This window comes from Hyla sarda, chromosome 1, assembly GCF_029499605.1.
Source record: "Hyla sarda isolate aHylSar1 chromosome 1, aHylSar1.hap1, whole genome shotgun sequence".
Taxonomy (NCBI): domain Eukaryota; kingdom Metazoa; phylum Chordata; class Amphibia; order Anura; family Hylidae; genus Hyla; species Hyla sarda.
Window position 1 is genome coordinate 419,387,947 of NC_079189.1, and position 14,340 is coordinate 419,402,286.

The window sequence follows — 14,340 nt, forward strand, 5'->3', positions numbered from 1 at the left end:
TGTTTAACTTTCTGCCACCAGTTAATTTAAAGGAAAACTGTCAGCTTGCTCCCCCCAGCGGTACTGGCTGATTGTGCGGGGGAAGCTGATCAGTTTGATGCTTACTGTGCCCCCGGATCCGCCACGCCGTTCTGCCGATATCTTAGTTTTTCCCTATATGCTAATGCTCATCAATATTCCTCCCCTCCCTCCGCCTCTCCCTCTTCTCCCCGCTCTGTAATGAAGAGGGAGAGGCTGAGGGAGGGGAGGAATATTGATGAGATGGGCGACGCTACGGCAGATGGCGGTGACGTCAGTGCCAGTTACCCCCCCTGTGCCAGTTAGCACTTCATTAGCATATAGGGAAAAACAAAGATATCGGTAGAACGGCAGGGCACATCCGGGCACAGTAAGCATCAAACTGATCAGCGTCCCCCGCATCAGCCAGTACTACTGGTTAGTGCGGGGGGAGCAAGCTGACAGTATTCCTTTAATAATGTTTTCCAGGGGAGTACCCCTTAAGAACCCATGACGTACGCGGGGATCGGACCGGGGATGCCTGCTGAAATCATTCAGCAGGCATCCCATGCAAATGCCCAGGGGGTCCCGGAAAATAAGGGGGATCGGGGTTGTCCAAGACACCCACGACCCCCCAAGGAATAGGAGCGAGGTGGCAGGGGTGCCATGAAGTGACGACCAATAGCAGATCGGGGGCGGGGGGGGGGTTAACTTTCGGTTTCCCAGTTCTGTCCACCCACAATAGGCGGGGCAGAATGGGGAAACCGACAGAGGACCGGCACCAAAGATCCACTTACCCATCCGACGGCAGTGGGCGACGGGGATCGGCGGGTGGCGATGTCATGCGGCTGGCTCCCTGGATCCTACGGAAGCCGGTGAGTTGTCTAGCAACATCTGGAGGGCTACAGTTTGAGACCACTATACAGTGGTCTCTAAACTGTAGCCCTCCAGATGTTGAAAAACTACAACTCACAGCATGCCCAGACAGCTATTTGCTGTGTGGGCATGCTGGGATTTGCAGTTTTGCAACAGCTGTAGGGCTACAGTTTTGAGATCACTGTGCAGTAGTCTCTAAACTTTAGCCCTCCAGATGTTGAAAAACTACAACTCACAGCATGCCCAGACAGCTATTTGCTGTGTGGGCATGCTGGGTTTTGCAGTTTTGCAACAGCTGTAGGGCTACAGTTTTGAGATCACTGTGCAGTAGTCTCTAAACTGTAGCCCTCCAGATGTTGCAAAACTGCAAATCCCAGCATGCTCAAGCAGCTGTCTCGGCATGCTGGGAGTTGTTGTTGCGTATCTCCAGCTGTTGCATAACTACGTTTCCCAGCATGCACTTCGGCGATCAGTACATGCTGGGAGTTGTAGTTTTGCAACAGCTGGAGGCATACTGGTTGGAAAATACTGAGTTAGGTAACAGAACCTAACTGAAGGTTTTCCAACCAGAGTGCCTCCAGCTGTTGCAAAAGTACAACTCCCAGCATTGTAGTCTGTCAGTACATGCTGGGAGTTGTAGTTTTGAAACAGCTGGAGGTTTGCCCCTCATGTGAATGTACAGGGTGCATTCACACTGGTGGGTTAACAGTAAGTTCCTTGCTCGAAGTTTGAGCTGCGGCAAATTTTTCGCCGCAGCGCAAACTCCTAGCGGAAAACTCACTGATAACCTCCGCCAGTGCGAATGTACCCTAAAAACCCTACACTACACTACACCACACAACACTAACACATAATAAAGGGTAAAACACAACATATACACCCCCTTACACTGTCCCCCCCCCCCCCCCCCCCCCCAAATAAAAATGAAAAACATATTGTACGGCAGTGTTTCCAAAATGGAGCCTCCAGCTGTTGCAAAACAACAACTCCCAGCATTTCTGGACAGCCACTGACTGTCCAGGCATGCTGGGAGTTTAGCAACAGCTGGAGGCACCCTGTTTGGGAATCACTGGTGTCTGACAGATTTTTGGAACAGTGGCCTGTGAAAATGAAAAATGTAATTTTTCATTTGCACAGCCCATTGTTCCAAAGATCTGTCAAATGCCAGTGGGGGGTGTAAATACTCACTGCACCCCGTATTAAATTCTGTGAGGGGTGTAGTTTCCAAAATGGGGTCACATGTGGGGGGGGGGGGGGGGTCCACTGTTCTGGCACCGAGAGGGGGCTTTGTAAACGCACATGGCCCCTGACTTAAATTCCAAACAAATTCACTCTCCAAAAGCACAATGGCGCTCCTCCTCTTCTGAGCATTGTAGTGCGCCAGCAGTGCACTTGACGTCCACACATGGGGTATTTCCATACTCAGAAGAGATGGGGTTACCAATTTTGGGGGGCATTTTCTCCTATTACCCCTTGTAAAAATTTAAAATTTGTGGAAAAAACAGCATTTTAGTGAAATTTTTTTTTTCATTTACACATCTAACTTTAACAAAAAGTCGTGAAACACCTGTGGGGTGTTAAGGCTCACTGTACCCCTTGTTACGTTCCTTGAGGGGTGTAGTTTCCAAAATAGTATGCCATCTAGGCTTTTATTTTTGCTGTTCTGGCACTATAGGGGCTTCCTAAGTACTACATGAATGACATGAATTTGCTTTCCAAAAGCCAAATGTGATTCCTTCTCTTCTGAGCATTGTAGTGTGCCCGCAGAGCACTTGATGTCCACACATGGGGGATTTCCATACTCAGAAGAGATGGGGTTACACATTTTGGGGGGCATTTTCTCCTATTACCCCTTGTAAAAATTTAAAATTTGGGGAAAAACTATCATTTTAGTGAAAAAAAAATCATTTACACATCCAACTTTAACGAAAAGTCGTCAAGCACCTGTGGGGTGTTAAGGCTCACTGTACCCCTTGTTACGTTCCTTGAGGGGTGTGTAGTTTCCAAAATAGTATGCCATGTGTTTGTTTTTTTTTTTTTGTTTTTTTTTTTGCTGTTCTGGCACCATATGGGCTTCTTAAACGTGACATGCCCCCCAAAAACTTTTTCATAAAAACTCACTCTCCAAAATCCCACTGCCGCTCCTTCCCTTCCCAATTCAAAAACTGGATCTACAAGAACATGCCAGTGTAAAAAATTTAGATTTTGAATTTTCACTTTCAATTTGCTGCTATTTCTGTGAAACACCTAAAGGGTTAACAAACCTGTTGAATGTCATTTTGGATACTTTGAGGGGTGCAGTTTTTATAATGGGGTCATTTATGGGGTATTTCTAATAAGGCCCTTTAAATCCACTTCAAAACTGAACTGGTCCCTGAAAAATTTAATTTTGAAAATTTTGTGGAAAATTGCTGCTATACTTTGAAGCCCTCTGATGTCTTCCAAAAGTTAAAACATGTCAATTTTATGATGCAAACATAAAGTAGACATATTGAGGGACATTTATCAATGTTCGCTTATGTATTCTTTTTTTTTAGTAATTTTTTCCTTACTTTTTTTTTGCTTATGTGTGACTTATTTATCAACTGGTTTCAGCCTGTTGATAATTTTCTTTCACGTAAGCAATTTTTCCTTTTTTACTTTAGTAGTAGCTTTCTCTGCTCCATGTTTGAGCTGGAGTAAATTTAGTAAATTTTTAACGCTGTTGCGACTTTTTTATGCGCAGTTGCGACTGTCGCAGTTAATAAATACCTGACTACCCGTAGTCCATTTTAAAATTATTACTACATAGTCAATTTTAGGAAAACTTGCTTTTCTCGCTTTCCAGTCAAAATGTCGCATGAAAAATCGTGTAGTCGCAGTTGCGACAATTTTGCGACAATTATAGTTAAGAAAACCTGACTAAACCCGTTGATAAATGTCCATAATTGTGTATGTGAATCAATATATAATTTATTTGGAATATTCATTTTCCTTATAAGCAGAGAGATTCAAAGTTAAAAAATAAAAATGCAAAATTTCCAATTTTTTTCATCATATTTTGGAATTTTTCACCAAAAAAAGATGCAAGTATCGACAAAATTTTACCACTAACATAAAGTAGAATATGTCACGAAAAAACAATGTCAGAATCAGAATGAAAGGTAAAAGCATTCCAGAGTTATTAATGCTTAAAGTGACAGTGGTCAGATGTGCAAAAAATGGCCGGGTCCTAAAGTGAAAATTGGCTGGGTCCTTAAGGGGTTAAACCCTTACCTAATAGTCATTACAGGTACCTGATATTCACAGAAACAGTGAACATCAGTCACAAGTAGATCATTATTTTAATATGCAGTTGTTGTTTGACAGTAGTATTACTTATAACTCAGGGTATGCTGACAGTATGAAAATGTCAGTCACACTTCCGTATTCAGGCAACCATTTATTTCTAGTTTTTCTCTCCTATTTGAAACATTCTGACAAATCTGATGAGACTAATGTTGGTTAAGCTTACATAGCTTGGGCTTGAGTGATCTTTACTGGCGCTATCAATACCAAATATCCCTTCCCTAAGTGTGTGTGTGTTTTTAACAACCTTTTATAGTAAAAACAACAACTACAATTTCAGTTGTACAAGATGAATTCTTATTTGGAATGGTAGAAGTATTCAGATAGCATGTCCTGCAGTACTGTATTCACTGAAACTTCATTTAGGCTTTATTTCTACTATGTCTTGGTTGTAGTAGTTATTTTTACAGCTGAACAATCTCATTTGAACTTCTCATTTCATTCACAGCAGACATCAGTCTTAGACTCCACAGCACTCAAGAACAGGGTTCAGCTAAGTCGGAAGAGTCAGCGTCGTGCACCTAGTCAATTGCAACGCAGAAGTAGACTTTTGGTGACAAGTAGTCAACTAGAAGTGATAGAGGATACAGACAGTCCTTGGATGTTCACTGATTCCACAGGTAATTACTCACTAATTGTGATCTATTAAGGGGCTTGTTTAAAAGCTGGGAAACTGGGTAATTTCCCAGTCTTCAAAGACTAGGGGGAGAAGTGGTGCAGTTGCCTATAGCAACTAATCTCATTGCTTCTTTGATTTTTAAAGATGCCTCTAAAAATGAAAGAAGCAATCTAATTGGTTACTGTGGGCAGCTGTGCCACTCTTCCTCTACACAGGTTTTAAAAAAAATCTCCCCCATGATCCCTCAGAAGCAACTTGAGCGTTACAGGAATTTTACCATTATTCCGTTTCCACAGCAAACTTAATATTTTATTAGATTTAGATCTCCTTTTCAAATGATGTGTGTGGTGGGTGATGCTTTGAACTTCATTTTTCCTCAGTCATGCTCTGTAATTTAGACAGCTATAGCAGTACATACAGCAGCATATTTGAAAACCACAGGGTTCCTGTGAGAAAAATTGCCCTAGGCCCCCTGAACACTCACTTCCCCAATCCTGAACGACCCCCTTCCCTGGCATCAGCCAGTTACTACAGCACTGATGGGACACAGCCAGGATAATACACAATGATATAAATGACTAACAGGCAGGGCCGGACTGGGACCAAAAATAGACCTGGGCATTTTAGAACAAGCAGCCCATTTTTTGGTGGGCGTCTGACTGCTGGGACACCCACCAACTCTGTTCAAGTGGCTTTCTAGCTGTTGCAAAGCTACAACTCCCATCATGCCTGGAGAGCCTCAGGCATGATGGAAGTTGTAGGTACATTGAGGTACAGTTTCACCCATCATCCCTGCAGAACTTACAAGTGACTACAGCAGTGATGGTACAATCAGTCAAACTATACAATGATACAATTATTTTTTTATCTTTCCTTTTCTTCTTCGTCCGGTCCAAATGCCAGGTCTTCTTCCAGCTACATCTTTCTCTGTAGAGTCAGACACCCAGACATCAATTGTTCCTTTAATTTATCAGCAGATCCTCATCCTCTGTATGAAGACAATAATCATTATAATCCTGCCATACACTGTTCCACCTGAATATAACCCTGACGTACACTGTACCCCAGAATATAATACCACCATACACTGTGCCCCCAGAATAAATTCCTGCCATACACTGTGCCCCCTAAATATAACCCTGCCAGAAACCTTGACCCCTGAATAGAATAATGCCACACACTGTACCCCCTGAATATAATACGGCCACACACTGTACCCCTGAAATTAATGCTTCCACCCACTGTACTCCCTAAATATAATAATGCCACCCACTGTACCCCTTTAATACAATACTGCCACCTGCTGTACCCCCTGAATATAACCCTGCCGCACACTGTGCCCATAATAATAATAATGCTCCTGAATAATGTGCCTCCTGAAAATATTGCCACATGCTGTACCTCCTGAATATAATACTGCCAAACACTGTGCCCTTGAATAACACTACCTTATGCTTTACCCCCTGAAAATAACCCGGCCACATGCTGTACCCTCCGAATATAACCCTGCCGCACACTGTGCCCATAATAATAATAATGCTGTCACACACTGTTTCTTCTACTGCCACTTCTGCACTGTCCTCCTCCAGTTCCCTTTGTCCTGCTTCCCCAATAGTCTATTTATTTTTATATAGGAGGTTTATCAAAACCTGTCAGAGGAATAGTTGACCAGGTCCTATTGATTCTTTGTTTCTTTTATCTTTCAGAGGCTTTTTAAAAAAATGTATCTGTTATACATACATATATATTATATATATAATTTTTTTTTCACATGCTGTAAACTGGTTGGTCATACCTTTATAGGGTCACATGTGACGTATTTCACTGTTGTGTATCTTCCTACCCATTGAAATCAATGCGTAGCAAAATCAACTGCAGTATACGGCGCATTTGACCCTACCCTAAAGGTACATTTCAATGTGCCAATGCAGCACTGGTGGGTGGTGGACCTTCTATACAGTGTATCAGTTATTTATTTATTTATTTTTTGTCTGGTATTGTAGAACCTGAACCTGAGAAAAAGGATGAGGTTGAAGAGGAAGAAGAAAAGCCTCAAAGATCTTCACTTCAGTCCCAGAGGATGCCAATGTTTCCTGGAATGGACCACTCCACTCTAATGGTAAAATAATTAACCATGACAAGTTTACTTGGTATTGCCATATATATGCGCTTTAAATAGCTTGGAAAATGCTATAAAATGTCATAGCTTAGGGAGCGTATGCAAGGCTGAATGACAAAAATTAAGGTAACTGGAGGATTACCTATGAAAATATATTTTTTTAAAGAATTTTAAAAACTGCCTGTTTTGGTTGCAATAACCCTTCAGAGTGGTGAGTTTAGTGCACTTCCTGCAGTTCCTGAAAGTCCCCTCCATAGTGCATGGTTATTTCCCATTCTCTCTCTCTTTTTGAAGGCGGGACCTTAGTTTGACTGTTTACCAGTAGTACACACTTCTTCATCAATTATTTGCCTGTCCAATCACAGCACAGGACCTACTCTTCTTTTATATTGCCATAAAAAAAGTGTACTAAACAGGCTGTCACTACTCCGCTTAGAATTTACACTGTACACTACTATAGATGGCATGTCGAGGGTGTAGGGGTTACTGATTCACAGTTTTTCACTTAAGTGCCATTTAAAACTTCCAGTGACAAATATTAGAGAGTGTGAGAGTGATAACACCAATTTTAAGACACCTACTCCTCATTCACATCGGAGACCTTTTTAACACTAATGAGTCACATGACACCAGGAAGGGAAAATGGCTAATTGGGTCCTATTTGGACATTTCCACTTATATATACAGTATATATGTTTCAATAGATATTCAATACAAAATATCTCTGAGTAACATGACAAAGGTTGACGCTGCACTATAGAGCAACTCATCAGCTATGTCAATGTTCACTTATATACACTTACAGTTTTAATTATAGAATCCAGTTCTGATTAAGATATTGATATAAATGATTTGAACAAAGTTTTCACATTTCTGATGTAAAAACGATAAAGATCTTTTGTAGATGTATTGTGAAATTATATGATTACCACAGTTTTTTTTTTCTCTAATATTTGAACCTAAAATTATAGATTTTTTTTCTTATAAATATTCAAATTTTTTGCTGTGACAATAATTGTTAGGGCATTTTATAAAACTGGGACAAAGTAAAGTAAATGGGTTAACTTAAAGGGGTACTCCGGTGGAAAACTTTTTTTTAAATCAACTGGTGCCAGAAAGTGAAACAGATTTGTAAATTACTTCTATTAAAAAATCTTAATCCTTCTAGTACTTATTAGCTGCCGAATACTACAGAGGAAATGCTTTTCTTTTTGGAACACAGATCTCTCTGCTGACATCTCTGTCCATTTTAGGAACTGTCCCCGGCAGCATATGTTTGCTATGGGGATTTTCTTCTACTCTGGACAGTTCTTAATATGGACAGAGATGTCAGCAGAGAGCACTGTTTTCCAAAAAGAAAATATTTTTCACTGTATTATTCAGCAGCTAATAAGTACTAGAAGGGTTAAGATTTTTTAATAGAAGTCATTTACAAATCTGTTCAACTTTCTGGCACCAGTTGATTTAAAAAAAAAATGTTAAAGCAACCAATCTGCTGTCTGCATTATCTTCAGTAGTCATATTTCATTGTCATATTTTATACTTGTAACATGTTAATAGGCTCAACTCCGGAAGAGGCAAGAGGCAGAAAGTGGTAGTGAATCTTCAACTCAACCTTCTTCACCTCAGGCATCTGCTCAACCCTCAAGGTCGCCAAAATCCCCTCTACCACAAGGGACACTGGGTGTCAAACTCTTGCCAACCTCTGCGGACATACAAGACAGGTCAGTTGAGTCTGCTCTATCTTCCCTCACCCTCCTCATTTCCCTTTCCCATAATTAATTGGTCTGTTGGACAGGCATGTTTTTTCAAGGTAAGGAAGGGATAAGCAACTGCCAGACGTCTGTGGCTACTTTTAATTTTGCATTAAGTCAAGTTTTTTCCTCTGCTGGCATGTGTTTGCAGATACCAATAATTAACATATCATGCCTGTGGCCAGCTTCAGCAGATCAGGTAGCTTAATCCATGTTTTTGAAATCTTCAACACCTGCAGATTTATTGCATATTATGACTTCCTCAATTGAAGTCAAAGGGGGGGAATTTGCAATAAATCTGCAGAAAAAAATGGCATACTGCAGATATTTTATCAGCACAACCCAACTAATCTGCAGATTGTTTTTACATGACACAAAGATGGGACTACTAATCCCCCCCCACATTGCTGCTACTGTGATACACTTCGGATTTTCCACAAACAAATCTGCAGCGTACCAGCCTTGTGTGAACATACGCTTAACCTGTTAAGGACGCAGGGCATACAGGTACGCCCCAAATCCCAAGTCCTTAAGGACGCAGGGCGTAACTGTACGCCCTGATCCCATTAACTGGGTTTAAACCGTTCTCTCCAGCGGTAGCCAGGACCCGCGGCTAATGCCAGCACCTCCGATCAGCCAGATACCAGGCATTATCCCCTTAGATGCCACGATCAAATTTGATCACGGCGTCTAAAACTAAACTAAATCTGTCGCAGCTCAGGGCTTTAAAAAAAAAAAGTTAATGAATGTTCATTAACCCTTTCGCTATTAAGTTTTTAAATCTCCCCTTTTAGCATTTTTTAAAATAAAATAATGTAATAAAGAAAAAAAAATCACATGTGGTTTCACTGCATGCGTTAATGTTTGAACTATTAAATATAAGGTTAGCTAAATTGCACAGTCGATAGCGTACACGTAAAAAAAAAAAAATACCAAATACAAAATTGTGTATTTTTGATCACTTCACATACCATAAAAATATTAATAAAAAGCTATCAAAAAGTCCCATCAAAACAAAAACGGTACCGATAAAAACTAGAGACGAGGGCACAAAAAATGAGCCCTCATATAGCACCATATACAGAAAAATAAAAAAGTTAAAGTGGTCAGAAGATGCCAATTTTAAACATACTAATTTTGGTACATGTAGTTTATAATTTTTTTAAGTAAAATAAAATAAAACACATATAAATTGGGTATCCTTGTAACCGTATGGACCTACAGAATAAAGATAGTGTGTCATTTTTACCGAAAAGTTCACTGTATAGAAACAGGAGCCCCCAAAATTATAAAATGGCATTTTTTATTTATTTCACCTCACAAAACATTTTTTTTTTAGTTTCGATTATATTATAAAATAAGTGATGTCATTACAAAGTACAATTGGTGACACAAAAACATTATATGGGTCTGTAGGTGCAAAATTTAAAGCGTTATTCGTTTTTACCTTCTTCTTTTCTAAAAATAATATGCAAAAACGAAAATTTGCAGCGTCCTTAAGGTGAAAATGGGCTGAGTCCTTAAGGGGTTAATTAATGTTGGAGAATATGCCTCATGATTCGCAAGCCTTATGATGTATAACTGTACGAATAACACCTTTGACAGGCCATACAATGGCTCTTAATTGAGCAACGTGCTTATTTTTTAAATTATTTTCAGAGGAGCAAGTGCATCCCCACAGTGGTTAAAAGAGCTGAAATCAAAGAAGCGACAGAGCCAATATGAGAACCAGAGTTAACAGGTATGCTTGTATTCTCTCCTTATTTTTTAAAGGTGATTTTTAGACTTTTAAAATTGATGGCCTATCCTGAGAATAGACTGTCAAATTTAAAAGCCACAATAACCCTAAAATATATATAATGTTATATATATATATATATAATATGTGCGTTGCATTGCTGTCTGCACAAGCTGCAGAAGAAAAAACAAAATTAAAGCTGTACTGTCAGTTTTGACATGTCAGAAGTTGGAGTCTTACTGCAGAGATCCAATAGATCACTAGATATAGTCAGGAGAAGCGCACAGCTGTGTTCTTCACTCCTCTGCTCACTAATTGATCCCATTGCAGGAGACAGGCATTATTGTAATGCTTTATAGGCATTGGGGGGCATTTATCAAGGGTGGTGTAGGAAGAACAATATTTCTACATCTTTCATTTGTGTGGTGGTTATGTGTACATGTGCTGAATTTAGTAAATGATTGCATGGCATGTAATAAATATGGTGCTAGAACACATTATGTTGAAATTACGTTTCAGTACACCATTTGTAGTATGGTTCCTCCTCTGTGACTCTTCCTGCAACTTTTTAACTCAATGTGCCAAGATGTGCATATTTTTACAAATTACGGTAGCAGCAAACATCCAGTAATACCCAGCCAGTATAATCCTCTATTATACCACTTCATATTCTATGGGGTTGGGGTCTAATTTGCACTAAGTGCAATGTAGCTCATATATAACCATTTTCCACAAAAAAGTGACTAAGCATTACCATTGCAAAAAAACATTACTTTTATTTAAATCCAACATTAAAATTGTTAAAACAGAGATGTTGCAAGACAGACCACTTATGAAAGCAGGGTGAAGGTATCAACCAGTATAAATCACAATATTGCACTTGGAAAGATGGGATCAGCGATATAGTATATCACACTGGATAGTAGCCTAAAATGCACTGTTTCACTACTGGTGTCAGATGGTACACAGACCCCAGTGACCGCCACGCAAACTATTGCACTTCCCCCACTATGGTTGTAGCTCACCCATCTTATGTGACCTGAATCCTGGACTTTTCATTACCACAAACTTTATCAAGGGGTCTAAGCGCTGTGGAATCTGTAGGCGCTATATAAATAAATAAAATAAATAATAAAGGGGTCCCCACAGCCATGAATACATTCATGACCACTACAAATGTTCAGACTATAATATAGCTACACAATGTTAGAAAAAGCATCCAAATCAAGAGTTGCAATCAAAAGTATTGAAACAGCAATTGGGAAAAATTAACACAAATAAAAGGGTAAAACCAATGATAAATTACCCCCCCCCCCCCCCCCAACCAAATTGTCTACAGAAGTAAGTTTTCCTTAAAAGATGGTTTTGAAGGTATTTGTAAGCATGCCACTGAAGGTATTTTTTAAAATACCATAAAGCAGTTATAGGTTAAAAGTTCTAAGCAGACCACAAACTACTTTGATGACTGAGGTTTATGTTCATCTGAACGTCCTTTTACACAAGTAGATTTTTTATGTGAATGAGTGTGCCTATAGAAAGCTTATTTCTGATAATTAGCCCATGTAAGCGGCCCAGTGATCAGTCAAAGAACAAGCAAGTTTTTTTTTTACGGACTAATTGCATCTTTTGTGTAGCTATATAAATTATTGCTAACCATCACACAGCATCCTGTGTAAACACTCGATTGAATGAGTGCGCCTTGTGAAGACCTCCCAAACGAGTGCTGATCAGCAAGATTGGCACTCCTTCCCTGCCTCCAGTCAGCCTGTGTAAAAGGGCCCTAACCCAGTTAGGTTTGGAGGAATCACAGTTTATATATTTTATGTTAAAGGGGTATTTCTATCTTAGATATTTGTCATAGCCACAAAGGCTTCTCAACAGGTTTTTTGTAGCTTAGCTCTTGCACGCAAACTCAAGGCCTTGCAAGTTTTTAAGTTCATTTGTAGTTATGTTGTGTAGGTTAAGTTTGTAAATTTTGTGTGTTTCTTTTCTAGAACCAACACTCAACCAGAAGAGGACACAGCAGTTTAACATAAGCCTTAATCCACCCAGCCCAACAGATACACACCTTTCTGCTGTCTTGCTTCATCTCAACTGCAACGTGTTCCGTGCCTTCCCATTTTTGCGGAAAAAAAAGCTGCTTAGTACTTACACAGATACAAACAAAAATGTATTTTATTGTAGAAGAGATAAGTCACTTTAAAACTGAAAAGGATACCTACTTGAAACAGAGCTGTACTAAAGCCAAAGGTCATGCTTCCTGATGACCTGTTGATATGGAGGGAGTCAGGACAGTGGCCGCTTGCACCTGTCAGTGGAGTGAATGTGCAAACCTTGTTCTGTATGCGGAAGACTCAATGTAGAATGAGTGGGGGGAGGGGGGGTAGATTGACTTTTGTATTTGTTTATGAAGAAAAAAATCAGTTTCACAAAGGAATTTATCTTTTATGTCGCTTAAAATATTGTAATTCACTATCCAGATGATTTATTTGTCCCAGAGTATATAAATATATATATATAGAAAAGAACAAAATGTTTACTGCCAATAACAACAAAAAATGCTTGACTACTTTTGTAAAGTAATTTTTAAAAATTGTTAATAGGAAAGAGAATGTCAGAACACATTGTATTTTATGTTTTCATTGCTTTTATTATGGCCTCTGCAAAATACTGTTTTAGCGTAAAAAATTTTTTTTCTCTCCTGGATTTTTGTAATGACACAGATATTTCACTTTGTAGTTCCACCATTATTAGTGGCTGCAAACCATTCTCTCATCATGTGATCACTGGTCTTTTTTTTTCTTCCATGACACACACGAAAATGAATCACATAATATAGGCATGTTATTTTCCATATCCCTCTGCTCCATGTTCTGTTTTGCAGGAGCCAGTAGATTTGGGCATGTCTTCAACATTATCCGTCTTCCGTGCATATCTGCTTCCCATTGAAAACTTGTAATACACATTTTCTGTATAACGTCTTTTTTTTTTATGTTTCTGTGTCATATTTTATTCTTGTGCCTATTTTTGCATTTCAGATAGGGCCGGATTTATCATAAAACCCAGAAGGGCAGTTTTTGTTAGGGACAGCTTTTCTCCCTGACCATTTTATTAATTTGCTTTTCCACAGTACGATAAAGATGATGATTAGATATTGTAGGGTAGAAGCACAATGATTAAACAGAATATTGGGTAGCTTTTTAGTGGATGTCCAAAAGTTATCTTTAGCTGTGTAGAACCGGCCCTGCCCTTCCCTGCAAAACCATTTACTCTTCCTATACGGCTCTCTACAACTCACACAGTTTAATACTGCTAAATAAAACTTCATATTGTTGCCTTATAGCAATTCATGCTTCAGAAACTAGATTCCACAGGATGGAAAAGCTGAAGCGGCAATAATTGTAACCTCGTCAGAATCCATGTCAATTTCCCATAACATTTCCTTTGAATGTCTGCTTCATTTAGAAAGGAATTCGTCCAGCACCAGAGGCTTGCAGGTAAAATCAAGCTTGCTTAATAGAAATCTTCAGACAGAAGTCACATACAGAGAGAATGCCTGACGCGTTTCGCACCAAGGTGCTTAATCGTAGACTCTACGATTAAGCACCTCAGTGTGAAACGCATCAGATATTCTCTCTATATGTGACTTCTGTCTGAAGATTTCAAAAAAGCAAGCTTGATTTTACCTGCAAGCCTCTGGTGCTGGACGAATTCCTTTCTTTACGTTTATCAAGCCGAGGTTGGGACCGGCACATCTCTGCACAGGTGATTTGAAGAGATAGTGAGCGGTACACATGCTTGCACTGTCTGCTTGATTTAGGGACAATTGAGACTGTGTCTTGTGTTGCTGGCTTTTCCATTATGTGGATGAATATTGACATGTTATCAGTATCATGTAAAAATGCTACGG

At 39.5% G+C, this 14,340-nt stretch overlaps 1 protein-coding gene across 6 annotated transcripts in view; it reads left to right on the forward strand.

Annotated features, from left to right (window-relative positions):
* Positions 1–13,939, forward strand: part of KIAA1671 (KIAA1671 ortholog) — a 235,563-nt gene extending 221,624 nt beyond the window's left edge. For 5 of the 6 annotated variants that reach the window (XM_056529030.1, XM_056529036.1, XM_056529024.1 and 2 more), the window contains 5 exons: positions 4,649–4,820; positions 6,823–6,938; positions 8,499–8,662; positions 10,352–10,433; positions 12,425–13,939. In XM_056529030.1, coding sequence (XP_056385005.1) covers positions 4,649–4,820; positions 6,823–6,938; positions 8,499–8,662; positions 10,352–10,430 — 531 coding nt within the window. In that variant the 3' untranslated portion in view covers positions 10,431–10,433; positions 12,425–13,939. The remainder of the gene's footprint in view (positions 1–4,648; positions 4,821–6,822; positions 6,939–8,498; positions 8,663–10,351; positions 10,434–12,424) is intronic. The other variant, XM_056529054.1, reaches the window with a different exon arrangement.
* The last annotated feature ends 401 nt before the right edge of the window (positions 13,940–14,340 follow it).